This window comes from Neoarius graeffei, chromosome 1, assembly GCF_027579695.1.
Source record: "Neoarius graeffei isolate fNeoGra1 chromosome 1, fNeoGra1.pri, whole genome shotgun sequence".
Taxonomy (NCBI): domain Eukaryota; kingdom Metazoa; phylum Chordata; class Actinopteri; order Siluriformes; family Ariidae; genus Neoarius; species Neoarius graeffei.
Genome location: NC_083569.1, coordinates 5,255,811 through 5,283,791, shown reverse-complemented (window position 1 = coordinate 5,283,791; position 27,981 = coordinate 5,255,811). Strand labels below are relative to the sequence as shown.

The window sequence follows — 27,981 nt, the reverse complement described above, 5'->3', positions numbered from 1 at the left end:
TAATATGTTTTATTACCGTGTTAAATAGAATTGCTGTATCATTGCGATTTCATTTTATTCATTTATATGCATTGTTCCGGGAATAGTCCATATTATACGTTTTTTTTTCCCCGCCCACAATTCACAAAATTGTGACCAACTGTGACATCACAACCCTGGCCCCTGAGGAGTGTATGACATCACTGCAGGGCCCTTGTCCCGCTTTCTCATTTCATATCCAGTAAAGTGACACAAATAATCGTGTTCGCAGGATTTTATGACTTGATAACATACGCAGAGAAATATAATCCGGATATGAATACGATATCGACGTGTTCCGACGTGTGAACATTTCGCGGAAGAGAATTTTGTAAATTTTGCTTATTTGTGTTATAAGATCACTTTTTTTTCAGGATTTTATGAGACAAATATACAGATTTTTTTTAAAAAATCATTAAATGTAATGAAACTTTAGGAATGATTCGAACATCCTGGTTCAAGCTTTCTATGAATATTCTTCACTACACGATTAATAACACAGCCAGGATGTGATTAGCTTCATTCGCTGATGTTTCTTCCAGCTGTTTTTTTTTTTTCCATTTCCTTTTTGACCTGGACTGATGTTTAAGCCACAATCATGCATTTAGTCGATTAATTAATACTTCATTGAATGAATGCTGCTGGAAGACTGTCCAAGCGACACCTCACTAAGCACAGCGCCACAATGGCTCTTGGGGCAATATTGCATATACTCACTTGTGCAACACGTGTATATCTGCAGGCCTGTCTTTTTTTTTCTTTTTTTTTTTCCAAATCTCTAATTTCTTACTTTTGCACAAGCCTAATCTTTGTCGCTTTGTATATTTTAGGCTGTTCATTTTGATGCAACTTGTAGATTTTGACAGAAACCACTGCCATTTTCTTGGAAATGCATGTGCATGTGCAACCTGGATGTCGAGCACGTGACCACTGATTGGGTTTTAAATCTAACACACTGGAAAGGTGTGTGTGTGTGTGTGTGTGTGTGTGTGTGTGTGTGTGTTTAGTTTGTAGCTGTATTATTTCTTCTGTGATCCTTTTAGATGCATTGCACGTTGAAGGGAAAATGTCTAATTGGTGTGTGTGTGTGTGTGTGTGTGTCCCAGTGCAACCCCACCCTTCAGGTTTAAGGGTGGGTGGGTGGAAAAGACGCACACACACACACCATGTTTATTCCACACAAACAGCATCTTTTCACATCTGTGCGTGCGTGTGTGTGTGTGTGTGTGTGTGTGTGTGAGTGCAGGTCCCTCCCCTCGGCGCTTATAACGCTTTAGAGGCGCGCAGAGGAGCAGCATTTCTGCACCTGTACCGGAGAGGAGAGGGCAAGGACGCACGAGACAGTCCCGGTGCTTCTCTCTCTCTCTCTCTCTCACACACACACACATACACTCATACACACGCACACGCACACACAGAGACGCATACACGCGTGCGCGCGCATTACCGGTCCCGAAGCCGGTTGCAGGGGGGAAAAAAAGAAGAAGAAGAAGAAGAAGCAGGGGAAAAAAAAATCTCCAGGTGCTGCTGATTCTGATTTTAATTTCCACTTGAGGAGAAAAAAAGAAAGGAATAAAAAAAAAGAGAGAGAGAGAGAGAGAGGGGAGAAAAAGAAAGCAATGCGCGCGCTGTGGGTGAGTCTGTGCCTGTCGGTGCTGGTGCTGCTGCCGGTGCGCGCGTGCGGTCCGGGCCGCGGTTACGGCCGCCGGAAACACCCGAAAAAGCTGACCCCGCTCGCGTACAAGCAGTTCATCCCGAACGTGGCGGAGAAAACGCTGGGCGCGAGCGGGCGCTATGAGGGCAAGATCACGCGCAACTCGGAGCGCTTCAAAGAGCTCACGCCCAACTACAACCCGGACATCATCTTCAAGGACGAGGAGAACACCGGGGCCGACCGACTCATGACCCAGGTACCCACCCACCCACCCACCCACCCACTCACTCACTCACACTTTCTCTCTCAACACTAATCACTCCTGGAGCTCATTTTCTTCCAAGGGTGTCCCATGAATGAATGAATGGGCTCCAGCCCTTTACTGCTGCATGGAACCATACAGATGTTGAATGAATGAAGGAATGAACACCTTATATCTTCAATCTGGGTTCGAATCCAGTAACCACTTCCATCCATCCATCCATCCATCCATCCATGCATCAGACTGGTTCCATCCCCTTCACATTCTCGGTAGCTACAGGTGTTCATTCAGCCAAGAAGGCTTGCAGAATTCGAATGACTTCAAACACGAGCTCATTTTATCCCGAGCAAGCCTGTGGCGACGGTGCCGAGGAAAAGCTCGCTCAGACGACGTGGCAGGAACCAGACTCAAAAGGGAACCCATCCTCATTTGGGTGACAACGTGACTATAACATTAACAGTATTAACATGAAGTCGGTTTCGTAGATCAGGGTTTATTCACATTTATCCACTAACCAGTTGCATCCAGTAGTGTTGAATCTGAACTGCATCAGATTGGTTCCATCCCCTTCACATTCTCGGTAGCTACAGGTGTTCATTCAGCCAAGAAGGCTTGCAGAATTCGAATGACTTCAAACATGAGCTCATTTTATCCCAAGCAAGCCTGTGGCGACGGTGCTGAGGAAAAGCTTGCTCAGACGACATGGCAGGAACCAGACTCAAAAGGGAACCCATCCTCATTTGGGTGACAACGTGACTATAACAGTAACAGTATTAAGATGAAGTCGGTTTCGTAAATCAGGGTTTATTCACATTTATCCAGTAACCAGTTGCATCCAGTAGTGTTGAATCTGAACTGCATCAGACTGGTTCCATCCCCTTCACATTCTCGGTAGCTACAGGTGTTCATTCAGCCAAGAAGGCTTGCAGAATTTGAATGACTTCAAACACGAGCTCATTTTATCCCGAGCAAGCCTGTGGCGACGGTGCTGAGGAAAAGCTCGCTCAGACGACATGGCAGGAACCAGACTCAAAAGGGAACCCATCCTCATTTGGGTGACAATGTGACTATAACATTAACAGTATTAAGATGAAGTCGGTTTCGTAGATCAGGGTTTATTCACATTTATCCAGTAACCAGTTGCATCCAGTAGTGTTTAATCCTGTCTTGCACTCAGTGTTGAATCTGAACTGCATCAGATTGGTTCCATCCCCTTCACATTCTCGGTAGCTACAGGTGTTCATTCAGCCAAGAAGGCTTGGTGTTTATCAAGTCGAGTTTATTTCTTAACAATAAACATTGTCGCTTTGCAGAATTCGAATGACTTCAAACACGTGCTCATTTTATCCCGAGCAAGCCTGTGGCGACGGTGCCGAGGAAAAGCTCGCTCAGACGACGTGGCAGGAACCAGATTCAAAAGGGAACCCATCCTCATTTGGGCGACAATGTGACTATAACATTAACAGTATTAACATGAAGTTGGTTTCGTAGATCAGGGTTTATTCACATTTATCCAGTAACCAGTTGCATGCAGTAGTGTTTAATTCTGTCTTGCACTCAGTGTTGAACCTGAACTGCATCAGATTGGTTCCATCCCCTTCACATTCTCGGTAGCTACAGGTGTTCATTCAGCCAAGAAGGCTTGCAGAATTCAAATGACTTCAAACACGAGCTCATTTTATCCCGAGCAAGCCTGTGGCGATGGTGCCGAGGAAAAGCTCGCTCAGATGACATGACAGGAACCAGACTCAAAAGGGAACCCATCCTCATTTGGGCAACAACGTGACTATAACAGTAACAGTATTAACATGAAGTCGGTTTCATTGATGTTATAACGATCAGTGTTTATTCACATTTATTTGTATTTTTTTAAAAAGGGAGGTGCAGCACTTTTACAGCCTTCATTCATTCATTCAACACCATTCACACACACACAGTGTTGAGTGTTGTGTAGTTGCAGCATCTATGAATCAATTCAACACCACACAGCTTCACAGAACCCATCCCAGATCCAGTTGAGTTCCGTCACCTGCACCGTCGGTGTTAATCGAGCACCACAGCATTACTGCTTAATTCCCTCACATTTCCCTGAACTAACACTGCAGTGTGGGAATTATATTAACACCTACAGTTTGAAACGAATACCTACAGCTACAGATTTGTTGTAATAGGTTGTCGAATGAACACCAACACTGCATGAGTTCCGTGAGCCCTGAGGTTGGAGCTGATGTGGATGCGGCGTGATTAAAACAGGCTGTGTTGAGTTTGAATGTTGGATTAAAGCCTCGACTTTAGACTTTGAGTTAATGTTTTGGTATTGAATTAACACTTAAAGTGCGCTCGGACATGACGGATCACCGTTATCCCATGTTCACTTTAGTGTTTGATCCACAACTGAACACTGTTAATTGATTCAGCAGTGTTTGTTCAAGGTGTTGATTTGACGTTTTTGGACAATTGCGTTGATTCAACACCGTCAGGTTAATTCGATGTCGGTGTTCTTTCTCATGCTGCAGTTTTACAAAACTGTGAACTCTGCAAATTCAGTGTTAGATTAAATCACACAGGTGTTTAATCAACACCTGTTAAATGTTGCAAACCCCAAAGATTATAATCTGCTAACCTCAATTCATACAGTACCATTATAGCTCAGATAGTGTTTAACCATCTCTTCACCTAATTCACCTAAACTACTGTGTTGAAAAAGACCAAATTGACAAACAAGCAGTGTTGAATTTGTTCCATCGGTGTTTAGTCGTGTTCAGGTGGACTCCAGGTGTTCATTCAACCAGCTCTGATTTCACTATGGTGTTTATTCACACTCACTGATTTTAATCAGTTTAAAAGAACAGAGATGATTTAACACACTGCGGCATGGGAATAAACACCTACAATGTTAAATTAACACCCACAGGTGTTTTTTTTTGATTGAGCTCTAATAGTTTTATTTGAATTAACATGTACAATGTTAGTGAGTTATCTTTTATCAGGGTCTGTTTGTGCAGATGTTGATCCAACACTGTATGCTTCATTCAACACTACTTTGATTCAACACTACGTGGTGTTAATTCACAATCTCTGATGTTTTTTTTAAATCAGTCTACGAATTGAGCTGATAAAGAAACAGAGTGTTTAATTAGTGTTTCATTCTTTTATGTTGGGTGTTAACGTGTTTAAATTGTTAAACACTTGTACTATTGAAGTAACTTTACAGTGTTGAAAGTCCACCAGGATGTGACTGATCACCAGTATTACCTTTTTCATAGTGTTTGTTTGTTTAAGACTTGAGGTGTTAATTCAACACTGTACACTTTCTTTCAAGCAGTGAGTGTTAATTCCGAGTGTAGGTGTTGATTTGGTGCAAATTCAACACTGTGTGTGTGTTCCTTCACTGCAGTGTTAATCATTCGGCATCTATAAAGAATTTTCAATCTGTATTGAATTCGCCGTGATGTTTGCAGTGTTGAATAACACTAACCACCTGTTTGGGACCAACTTAACACTTTTAGTGCTAGCGAGCAGCTAAAGGATAACCAAACACTACTGAAGAACACTAGTGATTAACATCGTACGGGCTAAATCCTGGGCTCTGGCTCAATACCTCTTGCTTGATTAAAAGCAGGGACTGAATTCGTTCAACACTCATGTAGTGTTGAATTAACACAGTGTTCAGTGATACCAGGTTGAAATAGCAGTCAGAAGTGTTTGTTTTCTCGGTGTTCATTTGTCGTTTTTGGATAATCAGACGTCGATTCAACACTTCCGAGTGAATTGAACACCAAAGGTGTTTGCGGACGAATGCAAGACAGGGATTTTGTATATAACGCTATGAGTATTAAGACTGATTAACACCTGTGGTGTTTAGTGTTGAGGTATAGAGTTAAGGATGTCGTTTGAGTTGAGGATTAACGTACGTTTTTACGAGTTTAAACACTATCAAACACTATTAATCATTAGAACCTGTATCGTTGTACGGTAGGTGTTAATTCCCAGGATGTTCTATTGTTTTCAATCAAAAAAAAAAAAGTGTGACACAAGGCCCCAAGTGCACACTCTGTCTCACTCCCTCGTCCTGGCAGGTGGTTTAAAATATTAAACACGCCCCGTGTGCTCGTATCTATAAAAACGCAAGAGGAGAGAGAGAGAGAGAGAGAGACAGAAATAATCCCGTCATGCATATACATCATACACATGTACATATTCATTATACATTATACATATTCATTATACATTATACATATACATGAACGTCTCGTTGTGTAATTAATGAATCAGTTGGAGCTGCTAAATATAGTGACAGAACGAAGCGTCCAATTTCAGAGAGCTGCTGGATTGCTCAGAGTGGAGCTGCATGGAATTTTCTGGAAATTCTCCACAGGCTTCATTATCCAGAACGATTTTTTTTTTCAGGAATTATTCCTAAACAAACTTGGAGGAAGGTCGTGCTTTGATAAATCAGCCTTGCAAGGACACTCTCTCTCTCTCTCTCTCAATCTCTCATTCTCTCGTTTTTCTATCTTTATGAAGACCCTCCATCCCTCCATAGTCCTAATGACCAAAGTAGCGAATTAATGCTATGCTGCATATCAACCTTAAAGCAGATATGCAGAGCCTTTATTTTTAAATAAATGTCTGAGTGGATAGTATCTCCATCCTTGACTCTTGTATGCTGCATCAATGGGAATAAAAAATATATATATTTTTGAGAGTTAAAATCGACCGCAAAGTTGGCATTGGAGCTGCCCCGCTGAGCCAGCCAGCCCTGAGTGCGTGACATCACTGCGGTAACCGGTTTTAAGGCCTCGGCCTTTGACAGCGATAGACTAAAGTCATATAAATAAAAATTTATAGTGAAAGTAATGGTGATGATACACGGGGCAACTTTTTGGGCAATGTTGCCGAGCAATGTTGCCGGGCAATTGCGTTTTGACTCTTTTCTATTGAGATTGGGCAACATTGTTTCTTTCTGAATGGTTTTGATAATCTCTGGCAACTTTTTGAGATAAGCCAATCAGAACGCGAGTATCGAGTCATGTGACCTCCGGTGAGGTTCGGATCAGAAATTTCAAACAAATATGGCGGCCGCTCAGTGTCAGTGGAGTGAAGAGATGGAGAGACTCCTCATCTGTTTTTACGCCGGTAAGTTATTTTAATATTCTATATGGAGGAATTTACCTCACCAAAGCTCTAAAAAACAACAGACAGCTTGATTAAATGGTCACAGCAAAAATTAAGACATCGATATTTTTTTAGCTAACTGTAAACTGCCGTTGCTAACTGTTGTTGCCCATTGTTAGTTGCCCTGAAAAGTTGCCCTGTGTCTCACCTAGTTGCCCGTTGCCAGCAACATTGCTCGGCAGCATTGCCCAAAAAGTTGCCCCGTGTATCATCACCATAAGGGTAGTATCTCACTGGGCTGCGACAGCCTGCGACTAGTTGGACACACAACAATTGCGATAAAATATGCGAATTAGCGACAATTTTCACTTGGAATCACACTGAATTGATATTCGCATATTTTATCGCACTTGTTGTGTCTCCAACTAGTCGCAGGCCGTCGCAGCCCAGTGAGATACACTCACACTTCCTGTCTCACGGAAACTGACTTGAGAAGGGTTCGTGACGGATTTGCGACACCACGTGCGGCTATTTTGAGAGAAATTTTGTCACACGAATTTTTTTGAACACGTTCAAAATTTCAGCGACGAAGGAGCGACACTTTGCGACTCATGCGAGGAAACTGAGAAGCCCCGCGAATGTTTCAAGACACTTTGAAACTCTCTCGCGAATGACGTTTGCAATTTGTCGCATCCCAGTGAGATACTGGCTTAAGAAATACCGTTACCGACTTGCTCAACTAAGACTGATTTGACTTCATTGATTGTGGGTTGACTCTCATTAAAACAGGATAGGTGTTATAATTTATGCAACATACATGTACATGCATGCATTTTCACTGAAGGCGAACTAAATAATCAGACTAACTGAGACAGTCACATTTTGGAGCAAATTAAATCATCTTATACCGGTAACTTAAACACACAATACAAGTTACATGTATTTATCTAAATGCAGGTAGACAACAAGTGTTGTTGTTGTGATGTAACCAAATGAGAGTCGCATCTTACCCGTTTGTGTTCTCGCTTCTTGAAGGCCGACCTTGTGGCCGATTGTTTTGAAACAATCTGACTTTCAGTTCTTCCTTCAGTTCTCCGTTCATTCGCTTCTTCCACGTAAGGGCAAGATATTGCCGGAGCATATCCAGTGGAAAAATCAGACAGCTGGTCCACTCATTCTCCATTTTCTCCATACTGAATACTCCGCCATTACTGCTCGGCTCAGGCAGTTACTAAAACCCAGGACGGGACGGGACGTCATCGGGTTTTAGCAACAACCGCAGGGAGGTCACTGCCTGAGCGATAATATGCCACGTCCCGTTCCGTCCCGGGTTTTAGCAACAAGCCTCGGCTCACACTTCAGGAGAACTGGTACAACTGAACTTTTCTTGTAGTTTTCTTTTCCTTTAATTGTTGATGCTGCACCCGCTTTCAAAACGGGCTTATAGCCGATGCTCCTCAACAGATCAGAGGTTTCGTACGAGTCTTCAGTAAAATGTGCAAAGGAGAGACCACTTCGTAGGCGCCCAGTGTGCCCGTGAACTTCACACAAAACGCGTTCAAATCTTTGCAGTTTGAACATTCTTGGGCCATCGATGCAACGTAAATCCACCTTCTGACGTGTTGCTGCACCCGCCAGCAACACATCTACGTGGCACGGCGATAAATTAGCTCAAAATGGAAGCTTGAAGTTGCAGTCAGCTCCGTGTTTTAGTATAGCGGAAATGGCGACGAGACCGACAGCCTTACCGCGGTGACGTCACAGATGTCAAGGTCATTCACTCAGACCGCTACCTATATAAATCACTTTAATTGTAAAAATTATTATATTAGATTTATTGTTAACGCTTAAAATTATTCCTGTGCCATTCTTGAGGTCTCAAGGCATTTATAAACAAAAAGTCAGGCCATGGTTCTGCGTATCTGCTTGAACCTTAACCTCAGGAACCATAAGAGAGTGTTTTGGAGTCACTTAAATCTTCATCACAGACACGTCACACAAACGTTAACCATCGTGCAAAACAAACCATTGAACGAACAATTACGCAGCTAATTAAATTCAAATCCATACAGCATTGCTTAATTAAACGTACGACATAGCGTATTTAGGCTTAAATTCAGCGATTGTGAATTCAACATTCAATTTGTAATGATCGTACAAACAAATGTCATCATTTCTAGGTTAAATTGAATTCGCTAATTAATTTATTACTTTGCATATTAATTAAATCTTTTATTTATTTGTTTGCTGTTTTGTCAAATATTATTCTGATGTACAGAGCGTAAACTCAAGACGCTTATCCTCGGACATTTTTCATCTGGAAAGTCGCATTAGGTTCAAAGCTCAACTCTGATTGGTTGCACAACAACCAATCAATGGATTCGCCTTTAATTTACGCGCTTGAATGAGTAAAAGTTTGTACGGCTGAATCCCTCCTGCTCGCAGATGAAGTCATGTGGTGGTCAGTGGACCAGTTGGCAATTTGATACAAAATGGCGTCACTTTTATGCCCATATAAGGACATGCTGATACAATTCAACCAAATATGCTGCAGAAACTCATCTGGACTTTTCACGACGATTTTTGTCTGAATTTTCAAAACAACCTTGCCGCTGAGTTCTGAACTCTGATCGGTCAGAACAGAAAGGTGTTGATTTATTTTCTGTCACAGCAGCTCTGACAGTAATGCAGCTGCCTATCACAGGTTTGTATTAATGTGCTCGTTTGAATACGTTTCCTTGGAAGGAGTCTCCAGTGTCAGAGGGAAAGGCATGACATCATCAGGATGGAGGAGTTGACGCTTTTTTGTGGTTTCTCACGATCATTTCACGCATCCTTTTTTGACGTTCATGTACAGATTCGCCTCCAATGTTGAATCGGTTTTAAAAACGAATGAAAAAGGTGGTAAAAAATAAACACGGACCTCATTAAAGCGTCCAAGACAGAGAGCTGTAAGTATCGGCCGCTCTGTAATCCACTCACTGCAGGTGCGTTTTAAAGTCTCTCTTTTTAATTTTATGCTGCGTTCTTTTTTCCCCTCGTCCTTTAAAACAGAGGGATGAAACTAGCGTCTGGTGTGGTTTGGTCTTTTCTCAGATGTGTATCAAACGTCATTTACACTTATGACGGCGTGTGATGCCTCCAGGCGCTCCCACTCACCTGAACCACACAGAACACGCCCAGCTACACGGGGTACGCTTTACAAGCTCGCCGCTGTCTCGCATCACTACAGTCCGCAGATCACACACCCTGCAGGAGGATCCAACATCTGGCTTAGCGTTAGCATGCTATCAGTCTTGCCTTGTAGCAAACTGAAAGTGTTTAGCCGACCTCACTTGCATGGCAGGACTGTTGCTAGTAAAGTAATTAATTAGTTAGTTTAACTAAGCTTATCATTACCAAGTTGTTAGCATTGCTAATTTTCAAATCAGTTATCAAGTAAATGCTTAACTAATAAATAATGAGTAATTATTGGTTGTAATTGATTCCTTTAATTGTGATGAAACGGTTGATTTTGATTGGTTATTTGGTGGAGATGATGATAGAACTGTGGATTTCGATTGGTTATTTGGTGGAGATGGTGATAGAACTGTGGATTTCGATTGGTTAGTTGGTGGAGATGGTGATAGAACTGTGGATTTCGATTGGTTATTTGGTGGAGATGGTGATAGAACTGTGGATTTCGATTGGTTATTTGGTGGAGATGGTGGTAGAACTGTGGATTTTGATTGGTTAGTTGGTGGAGATGGTGATAGAACTGTGGATTTTGATTGGTTAGTTGGTGGAGATGGTGATAGAACTGTGGATTTTGATTGGTTATTTGGTGGAGATGGTGATAGAACTGTGGATTTTGATTGGTTATTTGGTGGAGATGGTGCTAGAAAGTGTGGATTTTGATTGGTTAGTTGGTGGAGATTGTGATAGAACTGTGGATTTCGATTGGTTAGTTGGTGGAGATGGTGATAGAACTGTGGATTTCGATTGGTTAGTTGGTGGAGATTGTGATAGAACTGTGGATTTTGATTGGTTATTTGGTGGAGATAGTGATAACTGTGGATTTTGATTGGAATATGGTGATAGAACTACGGATTTTTATTGGTTATTTGGTGGAGATGGTGGTAGAACTGTGGATTTCGATTGGTTAGTTGGTGGAGATGGTGATAGAACTGTGGATTTTGATTGGTTAGTTGGTGGAGATGGTGATAGAACTGTGGATTTTGATTGGTTAGTTGGTGGAGATGGTGATAGAAATGTGGATTTTGATTGGTTAGTTGGTGGAGATTGTGATAACTGTGGATTTTGATTGGAATATGGTGATAGAACTACGGATTTTTATTGGTTATTTGGTGGAGATGGTGGTAGAACTGTGGATTTTGATTGGTTAGTTGGTGTAGATGTTGATAGAACTGTGGATTTTGATTGGAATGTGGTGATAGAACTGTGGATTTCGATTGGTTATTTGGTGGAGATGGTGGTAGAACTGTGGATTTCGATTGGTTAGTTGGTGGAGATGGTGATAGAACTGTGGATTTCGATTGGTTAGTTGGTGGAGATGGTGATAGAACTGTGGATTTCGATTGGTTAGTTGGTGGAGATGGTGATAGAACTGTGGATTTCGATTGGTTATTTGGTGGAGATGGTGCTAGAACTGTGGATTTCGATTGGTTAGTTGGTGGAGATGGTGATAGAACTGTGGATTTCGATTGGTTATTTGGTGGAGATGGTGATAGAACTGTGGATTTCGATTGGTTAGTTGGTGGAGATGGTGATAGAACTGTGGATTTCGATTGGTTAGTTGGTGGAGATGGTGATAGAACTGTGGATTTCGATTGGTTATTTGGTGGAGATGGTGATAGAACTGTGGATTTCGATTGGTTAGTTGGTATAGATGGTGATAGAACTGTGGATTTCGATTGGTTAGTTGGTGGAGATGGTGATAGAACTGTGGATTTTGATTGGTTAGTTGGTGGAGATGGTGATAGAACTGTGGATTTCGATTGGTTAGTTGGTGGAGATGGTGATAGAACTGTGGATTTCGATTGGTTATTTGGTGGAGATGGTGATAGAACTGTGGATTTCGATTGGTTATTTGGTGGAGATGGTGATAGAACTGTGGATTTCGATTGGTTAGTTGGTGGAGATGGTGATAGAACTGTGGATTTTGATTGGTTAGTTGGTGGAGATGGTGATAGAACTGTGGATTTCGATTGGTTAGTTGGTGGAGATGGTGATAGAACTGTGGATTTCGATTGGTTATTTGGTGGAGATGGTGATAGAACTGTGGATTTCGATTGGTTATTTGGTGGAGATGGTGATAGAACTGTGGATTTCGATTGGTTAGTTGGTGGAGATGGTGATAGAACTGTGGATTTCGATTGGTTAGTTGGTGGAGATGGTGATAGAACTGTGGATTTTGATTGGTTAGTTGGTGGAGATGGTGATAGAACTGTGGATTTTGATTGGTTAGTTGGTGGAGATGGTGATAGAAATGTGGATTTTGATTGGAATATGGTGATAGAACTACGGATTTTTATTGGTTATTTGGTGGAGATGGTGGTAGAACTGTGGATTTTGATTGGTTAGTTGGTGGAGATGGTGATAGAACTGTGGATTTTGATTGGAATGTGGTGATAGAACTGTGGATTTCGATTGGTTATTTGGTGGAGATGGTGATAGAACTGTGGATTTCGATTGGTTAGTTGGTGGAGATGGTGATAGAACTGTGGATTTCGATTGGTTATTTGGTGGAGATGGTGCTAGAACTGTGGATTTCGATTGGTTAGTTGGTGGAGATGGTGATAGAACTGTGGATTTCGATTGGTTATTTGGTGGAGATGGTGATAGAACTGTGGATTTCGATTGGTTAGTTGGTGGAGATGGTGATAGAACTGTGGATTTCGATTGGTTAGTTGGTGGAGATGGTGATAGAACTGTGGATTTCGATTGGTTAGTTGGTGGAGATGGTGATAGAAATGTGGATTTTGATTGGTTAGTTGGTGGAGATTGTGATAACTGTGGATTTTGATTGGAATATGGTGATAGAACTACGGATTTTTATTGGTTATTTGGTGGAGATGGTGGTAGAACTGTGGATTTTGATTGGTTAGTTGGTGGAGATGGTGATAGAACTGTGGATTTTGATTGGAATGTGGTGATAGAACTGTGGATTTCGATTGGTTATTTGGTGGAGATGGTGATAGAACTGTGGATTTCGATTGGTTAGTTGGTGGAGATGGTGATAGAACTGTGGATTTCGATTGGTTATTTGGTGGAGATGGTGCTAGAACTGTGGATTTCGATTGGTTAGTTGGTGGAGATGGTGATAGAACTGTGGATTTCGATTGGTTATTTGGTGGAGATGGTGATAACTGTGGATTTTGATTGGAATATGGTGATAGAACTACGGATTTTTATTGGTTATTTGGTGGAGATGGTGGTAGAACTGTGGATTTTGATTGGTTAGTTGGTGGAGATGGTGATAGAACTGTGGATTTTGATTGGAATGTGGTGATAGAACTGTGGATTTCGATTGGTTATTTGGTGGAGATGGTGATAGAACTGTGGATTTCGATTGGTTAGTTGGTGGAGATGGTGATAGAACTGTGGATTTCGATTGGTTATTTGGTGGAGATGGTGCTAGAACTGTGGATTTCGATTGGTTAGTTGGTGGAGATGGTGATAGAACTGTGGATTTCGATTGGTTATTTGGTGGAGATGGTGATAGAACTGTGGATTTCGATTGGTTAGTTGGTGGAGATGGTGATAGAACTGTGGATTTCGATTGGTTAGTTGGTGGAGATGGTGATAGAACTGTGGATTTCGATTGGTTATTTGGTGGAGATGGTGATAGAACTGTGGATTTCGATTGGTTAGTTGGTATAGATGGTGATAGAACTGTGGATTTCGATTGGTTAGTTGGTGGAGATGGTGATAGAACTGTGGATTTTGATTGGTTAGTTGGTGGAGATGGTGATAGAACTGTGGATTTCGATTGGTTAGTTGGTGGAGATGGTGATAGAACTGTGGATTTCGATTGGTTATTTGGTGGAGATGGTGATAGAACTGTGGATTTCGATTGGTTATTTGGTGGAGATGGTGATAGAACTGTGGATTTCGATTGGTTAGTTGGTGGAGATGGTGATAGAACTGTGGATTTTGATTGGTTAGTTGGTGGAGATGGTGATAGAACTGTGGATTTCGATTGGTTAGTTGGTGGAGATGGTGATAGAACTGTGGATTTCGATTGGTTATTTGGTGGAGATGGTGATAGAACTGTGGATTTCGATTGGTTATTTGGTGGAGATGGTGATAGAACTGTGGATTTCGATTGGTTATTTGGTGGAGATGGTGATAGAACTGTGGATTTCGATTGGTTAGTTGGTGGAGATGGTGATAGAACTGTGGATTTCGATTGGTTAGTTGGTGGAGATGGTGATAGAACTGTGGATTTCGATTGGTTATTTGGTGGAGATGGTGATAGAACTGTGGATTTTGATTGGTTAGTTGGTGGAGATGGTGATAGAAATGTGGATTTTGATTGGTTAGTTGGTGGAGATTGTGATAACTGGATTTTGATTGGAATATGGTGATAGAACTACAGATTTTTATTGGTTATTTGGTGGAGATGGTGGTAGAACTGTGGATTTTGATTGGTTATTTGATGGAGATGGTGATAGAACTGTGGATTTCGATTGGTTATTTGGTGGAGATTGTGATAGAACTGTGGATTTCGATTGGTTAGTTGGTGGAGATGGTGATAGAACTGTGGATTTCGATTGATTAGTTGGTGGAGATGGTGATAGAACTGTGGATTTCGATTGGTTATTTGGTGGAGATGGTGATAGAACTGTGGATTTTGATTGGTTAGTTGGTGGAGATGGTGATAGAACTGTGGATTTCGATTGGTTAGTTGGTGGAGATGGTGATAGAACTGTGGATTTCGATTGGTTAGTTGATGGAGATGGTGATAGAACTGTGGATTTTGATTGGTTAGTTGATACTGATACACACTTTGTAACACTCACAAAAAGTTCCACCTTGATCCTGTATGTATCAGAATGCACCACAGTTTGATGATTTTATACACACACACACACACACACACACACACACACACACACACACACACACACACGTTGAAGCAGGTGTGTGTGGTCAGTAAAATGTTCTGTATCTTGGCTCCCTGGCACTAAGCGTTTCTTCTGCGGCGAGTCTTTGTTAGCAGATTAAGAGGCGACGTCCAAAGCGTCCATGTGTCCCGCTGCGCTTCACGCCCGCTGGCTTGATTTGCGGCACACGACCCGATGAATTAATAACGAGCTCTCGGCTCCCTGCCTTTTTCCCCTTTCATTCGAGTGCTACAAGTTCTCAGACCCGTCTCGTCTTTTGCGTCTCTGTGTGTTCAATGCGTCATTTTAATGAGATGGTGAAAAAACCCAACCTCGGTCACTGTGCTTGTGTTGCTAAGTGTGAGAGGGTTCCTTTTTAAAAAAAAGATGATCACTTGATATTCATCTTTTGATGAGTGTTTATATGATTGGGCAACGTGTTAAACAGAAAAAGAGCTTGTTGCTCAGTTCAAGCTAATTCTGATCATGCTGATCATTTTTTAAAAAAACACTAAAAACAGACCTTTAAATGATGTGGAAGGTTTGTGAAATAAAACAACACAGCGTTAGAGATGTGTGTCGCAGTTTCCAGCTCCTCGGCTGGATCTATACGTTTTAGAGCAGTGAAGCGAATACGGATGAGTTATCTATATTTAATGGCTTCTTCCTCAGAGAGAGAGATGCTCTTTTTTCTGAGGGAATGTTCCCCAAGACAGGGTAATATCCAAAGCCTTCAAGACACCACTCTTTTCTGCGTGTAAACTCAATTTTCACCTCCATTTTGAGTAGATTCACAAGTCAAGCCTGTTTTTCGAACGTTAGCATACACTGGCTTCTAAGATCTGAGATTAAAGACACGTTATACTTGAGACGTTCCATATTAGTGTGAACGTGGCTGCTGTTTGAGCACCATTGTTAACACACTCAACTACGTAACCTGCTATGTAGGCTATCTAAAGTCCTTCCCGTGCCATGCAATTGGGCGGCACCAATCTCTGTTTCCATAGCCCTCGGCCTCTCGCCAATACAGCTAGGGTTACAGTGGGGGGCTGGTCCTCTGGTAACCACGAGAGTTTGACTCCCCACTCACACATGTATTGCAGCGTGCCTTGCCAGATGGCAGTAGGCACCATTTTTATGATGGTCTTTGGTATGACCCGACCGCGAATAGAACTCGCGATCTTCCAATCGAGAAGCAGACACGCAAACCAGTAGGCCAACTGGCGGTTTATGTACTGTAGGCTATGCAAAGAGTAAAGGCCTCTGCATGCTCTTGCGACAAGGCTTTCGCAGATAGCTTTTCGCAGACAGTTGTAATTTATCATTGAGCGGGGAGTAATAGGCGTGCGCGATGTTATTCACCGCTACAACGCAAGGGAGCGCGAAGTCGCGAAGTCGCTAGGAGTAGTTGGTGGGTGTGGTTAGTGGAGTGTTTATCCTCCGGTTACTTATAATGACTAGAACTGGAGTCGTATAGATGTACGTACTTCCTCACTTCCTCGATCAACCGCTCTTCGTGCTGCTCCATCTTCACTCGTGTTTTTAAAAATGGCGGTCGTGAAAACAAACCAAACCGGGAAAGTAGGGAAGCGGAAGTGCGTGTACAGCGGATGTAGAGTGGACCATTCAGAGCCCTCTTGTCTGCGACGCTGTCTGCGAGGCTTCTGCGGTGGTCACAATTTTTGGGAGGTGCACGCAGAGCGTCTGCGAAGGTGGGGGGGGCTACGCAGACACTGTCTGCGACACTATCTGCGAGGACTGGGTTGTCAGCATAAATTGGCCTTAAGAAGATATGTCCACTAGGGGGCATCGCCAAAATATAGCCACCTGCCAAGTTTCAGCGTTACAATTTCGCACCAGTTCTAGTTTAGCGAGGATAAGCAGAATTAAAATGCTTGTTTAGCATTTATGGAAAAAGTCTCCAGTGTCAGTTTGAAAGTCTTCAGGAAAGAAGGAGGAGTTTATACGTTTGTAATGAGGTAAGTAAGCAAAATGCGTTTTATTTTAACCTCAAGAGAAAGAAGAAAGAGAGGCTGGTTAGGGAAGGGCCATTTATAGCTGCTATAATGTCAATGAGAACATGAACTAAGTTGTTTCGCTGATATTAAACGTAACTCTGAAAACGCAACTTGATAACCTACATTATAACGCATTTTGATCCAATCTCAGTAAAAACAAAACCCAAGGGTCCAGGTTTGCTCTCAGAACCGTAAAAGTGTCTTATTCGCTGATTCGTTTCCTGTTTCCTCTCTCAGAGATGCAAAGACAAGCTGAACTCGCTGGCGATCTCGGTGATGAACCAGTGGCCGGGTGTGAAACTGCGCGTGACCGAAGGATGGGACGAAGACGGCCACCATTTCGAAGAGTCGCTTCACTACGAAGGCCGAGCCGTGGACATCACCACGTCCGACCGAGACAAGAGCAAATACGGCACGCTGTCGCGCTTAGCAGTGGAGGCCGGCTTCGACTGGGTGTACTACGAGTCCAAAGCTCACATCCACTGCTCCGTTAAAGCAGGTAAGAAATGTACAGCCGATAAAAACAGAATGAGACCTGTCCATAAAACATGGATGAACTGAAGAGCGCGGAGATAAATGTGTGTGTGTGTGATTCACTCTGTAATAAGAGCCTCTGTGTTCTCGGGACTGGATGGCGTGTGTGTGTGAAAAGTGTGTGTCCTGTGTTATATTCAAACAGAAGAAGAGGCTCGTTCTCTGAAAAACCTCGTCATAGTTTACAGAAAATTTCTTCATCAACACACTAAAAAGAAATCAGTACAAAGGTATGATCCAGAATGACAAAAATAATCCTAAAATTCATGACGTTAAGTCGTTTTTTTTTCTTAATTCAATTTCAAAATATTACATTTTGATTTTTCTTTCATTTGAAATTTTTCCCGAAACAAATCTTTTTTTTTTCCGTTTCTGTACATGTGAAATATTTAGACAGTTTACTTTCTTTAATTTTAAAACGGCTTCTTTCATGATAAAACATTTTCTTTCTTTTTTTTTAATTCATACATTTATGTTCAGGTTGACATTTATCTTTATTGATCCCCCGCTTTTGAACAACTTTTTACAATCTGATTTTCTGTTCGTTTCCAAACCACGAATAAGTTTTGCTTCCTCAGTAGCTTCAAACATTAAATCAGTAAAACGTTTCCTCGTCATGATCCTTTTAACTTTATCCTCATTTCATCTTCGCTCAAATCCTTATTATTATTATTATTATTATTACATGTCCATTCTATCGTTATAATCCCTATCATTAGATTCCCAGGAGTGTGTGTGTGTGTGTGTGTGTGTGTGATGGTGATTAGTGAGCTTATATCGCCCCACTCAGTCTCTGTGAGGGAGAAACTCTTTATGGGGGAAAAATTAATTATCCTTGTGCTGCAGATCGAATCGGGGAAAAAAAATCCATTTGGCAATTTACTCATTTATTTTATTTATCATTAAGCATTAATAATCACTTTATTAGAATTCTTGACATTTTAGTATAGCAAATATTTTTGAAATGAATTAATAATTTTGTGACTTGTTAAAATCAAAATAATAATAATAAAATTATTTTTATCCAGTGTAGAAAAGGGTACCTTTTCTTATTTATTTATTTATTTATTTATTTTAAATCATTTTTTAAAAAAATTATTTTTATTCTTACTTTCATTCTTATTTGTTTATGTATTTATTCATTTACGTTTATGTTTTGTTGTGTAGTATTTGATATAATCTGGAATAGACTGCATCGTTTCATGGCTGTGGGATGCGATATAATTGAAAAGAAATGAATTCATACACAGACAAATTGTCAATCTGCTTGAAATCCAATTATGTCATATAATAGGATTATAATCCATTCAAATCTGTTCAAACTTTTTTCTCTCTCTCTCTCTCTCTCTCTCTCTCTCCTGTTCATTTGGGAAAAAACCGTGCGGATAAATCCCATCTCCTCTATTAGCACATCGTCCGCGTTTCAATCTGTTTAAAGACCGAATCTGTGGATTGCGATTCCAAACACACGTTTTGACATATTTACTGAAGTCTGTGTCACTCGGAGGTCACATGCCTTCACAAATAAAGGAGGATTTCCGTGGCCCAGGATCTGATGAGAGGATTAGGGTTTAAAAAAAAAAAGAAGTAGAAGAAGCACAAACCTTTAGCCGTGTTTGCCGAAAGTGTGATCCGAGAGTCAGGAATGTGAAGAGAGAAGCATGATGGGAAATTAAAAGGTGGCTTTGACGTTAGTCTGCCATTTCAGACCTAATTTACATTCAAATCTCCATCAGCAGAGAATCAGACAAGAGCAAATACCTATTCTTTCTTTTTTACCAGGCAATGTGTGTGTGTGTGTGTGTGTGTGTGTGTGTGTGTGTGTGTGTGTGTGAATTGTCACCCAGACGTTCCTGCACCTGAGCAAATATGAGCAAGTTGCTGGGAAAAAGGCCCAGAAGTGTCCCGTCTTTTATTTTCCAAGAGCTTCGTACACAAACTGTAATTAGAATGACAATGTCACCTCCTTTATTGGAGCTTTTTTTAATTAGAGCTGTCCGAGCCTCTTCCCGTGAACACACACACACACACACACACACACACACACACACACACACACACACACACACACACACATATGCAGGTTCTTTGGGAAGATTCTAACCGAATTCACACAAGCTGCTCTGATTGATCTTGTTTGCTGAAAGGCTGTGTTCCAATATGCGCCTTATTCCCTTCGTCTCATTCACTACACACAACATAAGATGTTTCTAAACACAAAAATACTTCACTATTTAACTTCAAACATGTTGAATTATCACTATTTAGCTCATATTGAATTATCACAACTTAGAACATGTTGAATTAACACTATTTAACTTAGAACATATTAAATTATCACTGTTTAACGTAAAACACGCTGAATTATCACTATTTAACTTAGAACATGTTGAATTATCACTAACTTATATTGAATTATCACAATTAGAACATGTTGAATTAACACTAACTTAAAACATGTTAAATTATCACTGTTTAACTTAAAACATTTTGAATTATCACTAATTAACTTAACCTCCTAGGGCTTAGCGGTCACATGCGTGGACAGCACTTTATGGAAATTCGGAACAAGAATCCACATATGTGGACATACTTTTTCTCTAAAAGTACATCTTATCAAAAGATGATGCTTAGTTTTTATTCTAATCAGGTTCTAATAAGCCCAAATAGCAAAGAGAAATAAAAAATGCATGTAAAAAAAGCAGCTTGGGCCTTAGGAGGTTAAAACATATTGAATTATCACTAATTAACATAGAAAATGTTAATTTGTCACTATTTAATTTAGAATCTGTTAAATTATCACTTTTTAACTTAAAACATGTAAAATTATCACTATTTAACCTAGAACTTGTTAAATTATCACTGTTTAACTTAATACATGCTGAATTATCGCTATTTAACTTATATTGAATTACAACAACTTAAAAGATGTGAAATTATCACTGTTTAACTTAGAACATTTTGAATTATCACTAATTAACTTAAAACGTTTTGAATTATCACTAATTAACTTAAAACATTAAATTATCACTATTTAACTTAGACAATGTTGAATTATCACTATTTAACTTGTATTGAATTATCACAACTTAAAACATGTTAAATTATCACTATTTAACATAGAAAATGTTAATTTGTCACTATTTAATTTAGAATCTGTTAAATGATCACTTTTTAACTTAAAACATGTAAAATTATCACTATTTAACCTAGAACATGTTAAATTATCACTGTTTAACTTAAAACATGTTGAATTATCGCTATTTAACTTATATTGAATTACAACAACTTAAAACATGTGAAATTATCACTGTTTAACTTAGAACATGTTGAATTATCACTATTTAACTTAAAACGTTTTGAATTATCACTAATTAACTTAGAACATGTTGAATTATCACTGTATAACTTAAAACATGTTAAATTACACCTATTTAACTTAGAACATATTAAGTCATCACTGTTTACCTTAAAATGTTAAATGATCATTATTTAACTTAAAACATGTTGAATTATCACTATTTAACTAAGAACATATTAAATTATTACTGTTTTACTTAAAACATGTTAAAGTATCACTAACTTAAAACATGTTAAAGTATCACTAACTTAAAACATGTTAAATTATCACTGCTTAACTTATATTGAATTATCACAACTTAAAACATGTTAAATTATCACAATTTAACATAGAAAATGTTAATTTGTCAGTATTTAATTTAGAATCTGTTAAATTATCACTTTTTAACTTAAAACGTACATTTTTCACTATTTAACATAGAACATGTTAAATTATCACAGTTTAACTTAAACATGTTGAATTATCACTGTTTAACTTATATTGAATTATCACAACTTAGGACATGTTGAATTAACACTATTTAATTTAGAACATGTTGAATTATCACTGTTTAACTTAAAACATGCGAAACTATCACTATTTAACTTAAAACATGTGAAATTATCACTGTTTAACTTAGAACATGTTGAATTATCACTATTTAACTTAAAACTTTTTGAATTATCACTAATTAACTTAGAACATGTTGAATTATCACTGTATAACTTAAAACATGTTAAATTACACCTATTTAACTTAGAACATATTAAGTCATCACTGTTTAACTTAAAATGTTAAATGATCATTATTTAACTTAAAACATGTTGAATTATCACTATTTAACTAAGAACATATTAAATTATTACTGTTTAACTTAAAACATGTTAAAGTATCACTATTTAACCTAGAACATGTTAAATTATCACAGTTTAACTTAAAACATGTTGAATTATCACTGTTTAACTTATATTGAATTATCACAACTTAGGACATGTTGAATTAACACTATTTAATTTAGAACATGTTGAATTATCACTGTTTAACTTAAAACATGTGAAACTATCACTATTTAACTTAGAACATGTTGAATTATCACTGTTTAAATTAAAACATGTTAAATTATCACTATTTAACTTAAAACTTGTTGAATTATCACTGCTTAACTTAAAACATTAAATTATCACTGTTTAACATAGAAAATGTTAATTTGTCATTATTTAATTTAGAATCTGTTAAATTATCACTTTTTAACTTAAAACATGTAAAATTTTCCCTATTTAACCTAGAACATGTTAAATTATCACTGTTTAACTTAAAACATGTTGAATTATCACTGTTTAACTTGTATTGAATTATCACAACTTAGGACATGTTGAATTAACACTATTTAACTTAGAACATGTTGAATTATCACTGTTTAACTTAAAACATGTGAAACTATCACTATTTAACTTAGAAAATCTTAAATGATCACTGTTTAACTTATATTGAATTATCACAACTTAAAACATTAAATTATCACTATTTAACTTAGAAAATATTAAATGATCACTGTTTAACTTATATTGAATTATCACAACTTAAAACATGTTAAATTATCACAATTTAACATAGAAAATGTTAATTTGTCACTATTTAATTTAGATCATGTTAAATTTTCACTGTTTAACTTAAAACATGTAAAATTATCACTGTTTAACTTATATTGAATTATCACAACTTAGGACATGTTGAATTAACACTATTTAACTTAGAACATGTTAAATTATCACTATTTAACTTATAGCTTGTTGAATTATCACTGCTTAACTTAAAACATATTAAATTATCACTGTTTAACATAGAAAATGTTAATTTGTCACTATTTAACTTAAAACATTTTGAATTATCACTGTTTAATTCATATTGAATTATCACAACTTCAGACAAATTGAATTAACACTATTTTACTTAGAACATGTTAAATTATCACTATTTAACTTAGAAAATCTTAAATGATCACTGTTTAACTTGTATTGAATTATCACAACTTAAAACGTTAAATTATCACTATTTAATTTAACACGTTAACTTATCACTATCTAACTTATATTGAATTATCACAACTTAAAACCTGTTAAATGATCACGATTTAACTTAGAACATGTTACATTTTCACTATTTAATTTAAGATATGTTAAAGTATCCCTATTTAACTTAAAACGTTAAATTATCACGATTTAACTTAACACATGTTAACTTATCACTATCTAACTTGTATTGAATTATCACAACTTAAAACATGTTAAATGATCATGATTTAACTTAGAACATGTTACATTACCACTATTTTACTTATACTGAATTACCACTGCTTAACTTGAACCATGTTAAATTATCACTATTTAACTTAGAACATGTTAAATAGCACTATTTAACGTTAGCACAAACAGTCAAACGATGTTGCGACAACAAAGACATTTACTTTTTACCATTTCCCAGAAATTACTTGACTTACAATTAAAAATTCCTTTTTTTCTGTTTTGTATAATGCACTTTTACCAACCATCATAAGTTCAACTGTTAGAAGTTTCTGCATTTTCACACTATTTGAAATTCAGTCTAAAGCTTCAAGAGACCATCCATCCATCCATCCATCCATCCATCATCTGTAGTCGCTTATCCTGTCCTACAGAGTCACGGGCAAGCTGGAGCCTATCCCAGCTGACTACGGGCGAGAGGCGGGGTACACCCTGGACAAGTCGCCAGGTCATCACAGGGCTGACACATAGACACAGACAACCATTCACACTCACATTCACACCTACGGTCAATTTAGAGTCACCAGTTAACCTAACCTGCATGTCTTTGGACTGTGGGGGAAACCGGAGCACCCGGAGGAAACCCACGCGGACACGGGGAGAACATGCAAACTCCACACAGAAAGGCCCTCGCCGGCCACGGGGCTCAAACCCGGACCTTCTTGCTGTGAGGTGACAGTGCTAATTACTACACCATTGTTCAACCAAAAGTTGATCAAGAAAATTTGATACATCAAACCAGTTCCTTTATTTATTCCGATGATATTTTGTCATGAGACAATGAATTTTATGTGGCTGAATAAGCCAGTCTGAGTGTCCAATCAGTAGCTTATACAGGTGTATGACACATAGACTCTGAATAGACATGGTAAGACAGTGTAACGTCTTGAAAAAGCGAAGCCACCACAGGTTTAGTGCCCCTGCTGGCTGGCTACAGTACAGTTTTTAGCACCACCCATGTCTCTGTGCTTCAATAACAAAATAGCTTACCGTCCATGTCACTTTTCACGTCTGATTGGAAGTGTTGGCTTTCTCGATGTGGATGTCCACGAGAAATTAGGCTTTTTAAAATGTTATTCCACTATATCGTAAGAAGATGTGGCTACACTTGGGAATAAAGTGATTGACAGCCTTGGCTGGAAGTGTACCATCATTTCCTTATCTACTTATTTGAAATTTTCTCGACAGTAAAAACTGTTAGCTATTCCTATGAAAAATGTTCAAAACATCGAGAGGTACAGCTATATTATTTCAGTTTTAAATTTGCGCACACTACCAATAACACTCGACTGTGAGTTGGTCAAGTGGTTATTGTGTCTGCCTTTTGACCGGGAGATCGTGAGTCCTACTAACGATTGGGTCATACCAAAGACCTTCATAAAAATAGTACCTATAGCCATCTGGTGAGGTACGCAACAATACAGATGTGAATAGAGAGTCAAACTTTTGCGGTTACCAGAGGACCCGCCCACCACTGTAACCCTAGCTATGTAATAGGTGGAGGGCTATAGAAATGGAGATCGGCGCCGCCCAATGCACCTTAAAGGCCTGGTTAGGACTGGGACAGGAGACGACTGCCTGGGAAAACCGGGTCCTGGCACGGGACGGACTTTGACTTTTGACCAATAACGTTCATAAGGATGTAATAAAAAGGCCACTTTTTTAAAGGCGGTGTGCGCTGAATAGGACGAGTAACGTTAATGACATCAACATCAGCGAGATCGCGTCTCCTTATTTCAGCTTGCATTGCATTTAAACCATCTTTCATTACCAGTTAAATAAGAAACCGGCATCCAAATGATCCAAACAGCTTGGACCCCGATTATCGCTGCTCGAGGCTACCAAAGTACCTCTGGCACATAAATAAAATTTACAATAAATATGGAGTAATATTTGGTTAAAAATGTTTTATATCTCTCTACAGAGAACTCTGTGGCAGCGAAGTCAGGAGGCTGTTTTCCCAGCTCGGCCCGCGTTCGCCTGAAAGATGGCGCAATAAAGGAGGTGAAGGACCTGAAAGTGGGAGACGAGGTTTTGGCAGCGGACGAATCCGGGAATCTCATCTACAGCGAGTTTATCATGTTTGCAGACCACGACAGCGCCAGAAGACGAGCGTTCCGCGTCATCGAGACCAGAAACCCGCCGATGAAGATCGCGCTGACAGCCGCACACCTGCTCTTCATCCTCCAGAACTCCACACTGACCGAGACATTCGCCAGCGACATCACACCGGGACAGGAAGTGATGATACTGGATGAAGGAGGACGCCGTCTTCGTGCGGTCACGGTGGATCGGATTTACGAAGAAGAACGCGACGGATCCTTCGCGCCGCTCACAAGTCACGGCACCATCATGGTGGACGACGTCCTCGCTTCCTGTTACGCCGCTGTACAGAACCAGAAGCTGGCGCACTTAGCGTTCACACCCCTCCGCCTTGTCCACAAGGTGGCACCGTTTTTGTTCAGCGGATCAGCAAATGACGGCGTTCACTGGTACTCTGAATTTCTGTACCGAATTGGGACACGGATTTTAGGCGAAGCCGCTTTTCATCCACTCAGCATGGAGGACAAGAGCTGAAAGGCAAAATGCCTATATATGTCTATAAATAAATATAAATATATCAAAGACTAATGTAGGACACAAGACAATATTAGAATATAAAGAAAAAGAGACAAACGGGCCCCCCTTTCTGGAAGAGGAAAAAGAGGAGCGATATTTATTATTTCACAGACACCATCTCAAAAAAAATGGAAAAAAGAAAGAAATGGAGCCTTAAAAGTGTCCTGAATAATTTATTCATAAGTGAACTCGGGCTGCTGATCTCTCTCTCTCACACACACACACACACACACACACACACACATATATATATATATCCAGGATTGTGTTTCCGCATGTGTGTGTACCCACCGGATGTGCAGAATCTATTTTTGTATACTTCAAGAACGAAAGAAAACCGAATGAAAAACGTCCTGTGCGTCGAAGGCATGTGCCGATCGTTTCGCGACAACAACAATTTCTTCACCTTTCGGCACTTTTTCCTTCTTACAGGCATCAACAAGGGGGCGGGGCTTAACTTAAACATTGTGTAATTGAAGCTAGCAGCCAGGTTCGCTTACGATCAGCCAGCTACCATTAAGCTAACTTTAATCGCATCTATTAAAGCCAGTATTTTGTGCTAAACACGCTGAGCTAAAAAAAGAACAGAAAAACTAATCTCAAATTTAACTTAAGCCCCGCCCTTTTTGGACTTCAGTCAAAATCGGTGTTCGAATTTCTCATTCAAATTTCTTCACAATAAAATAAAAGACTTTAAATTGCTGCCTCGTCCTAAATAACGACATTATTTTTAGACGTTATTTTATCGGCACATGCCTACGTGCATCTGACTGACTGACTGACTGTTATATATATTTTTCGGGATGGGGGGGGCCATAAATTATATTTTTCTACACAGAATTGTAAATTAGATGATTTTGACTGTTCGATCGTTGCCGAATCACTTGAAATAGTGTAAATTATGAGAATATATTTTAATTTAAACAGTCATATAGAGTTTCTTCGTGGTATTATCCTTAATTTTTATTATTATTATTTTTATTTTTTCAGCATTTTGCCTCATGTCCAGTCTGACTTTTTTTTTTTTACCTGTTTCTCTTGTTGTTGCTCTTTTTCGGAAAACAGAACTGCACATTTTGGACATTTCACCCTCCTAACTGCAGAGTTACAAACTGAATTAATACGTAACTTGTGTAAATTTACTAAAATGTATTTTCCCCCTCCATTTTTTTTTTTTTTGTAATAGGTGACTAGTTTTATAGGAATAAAATGTAGCAGATATGCACAGGCTCAATGTGTCAGGAAATGTATAGAGATGATTATTTATATGTTTATATTATAAAAATTGTGACAAAGAAATGATGTTTCTGTAATTTATTTATTTATTTTCCTCTTTTTTTGTGAAAAGGGTTTTCCATTGCCAAGTTACATAATGCTATACGAAAAAAACCACAACCATGCTGTATAAATAGTTATTTAAAAAAGTGCTCGAGCTGTAATACAGCTGTCACAGTGCACGATGTGTCTGAGGGACGGATGGATGGATAGACATTTTCCAACGATCACTGATAAGTTAACTTCATTTTTGACAGATTTATGAATAACTAGTTGGATGGATAGATGGACTGATCTCATCTCATTATCTCTAGCCGCTTTATCCTGTCCTACAGGGTCGCAGGCGAGCTGGAGCCTATCCCAGCTGACTACGGGCGAAAGGCGGGGTACACCCTGGACAAGTCGCCAGGTCATCACAGGGCTGACACATAGACACAGACAACCATTCACACCTACGGTCAATTTAAAGTCACCAGTTAACCTAACCTGCATGTCTTTGGACTGTGGGGGAAACCGGAGCACCCGGAGGAAACCCACGCGGACACAGGGCTCGAACCCAGACCTTCTTGCTGTGAGGCGACAGCGCTAACCACTACACCACCGTGCCGCCCCGGATGGATTGATATTTGGATGAATTATGAATAGACTCCTGGATGAACGAATAGATTGCAGATAGACTTGGATGGATGGAAAGATGAATTGATTGTAAATAGCATGTTGGTTGGATGGATGGAT

The 27,981-nt window shown here is 39.3% G+C and overlaps 1 protein-coding gene across 1 annotated transcript; it reads left to right on the top strand.

Moving 5' to 3' along the window:
- The first annotated feature begins 1,336 nt into the window (after positions 1 to 1,336).
- Positions 1,337 to 27,208, top strand: shha (sonic hedgehog signaling molecule a). Its single transcript, XM_060921183.1, has 3 exons — positions 1,337 to 1,928; positions 17,416 to 17,677; positions 25,277 to 27,208. Exons 1-3 carry the CDS (start codon positions 1,638 to 1,640, stop codon positions 25,927 to 25,929), a joined length of 1,206 nt encoding a protein of 401 aa, XP_060777166.1. The 5' UTR covers positions 1,337 to 1,637; the 3' UTR covers positions 25,930 to 27,208.
- The last annotated feature ends 773 nt before the right edge of the window (positions 27,209 to 27,981 follow it).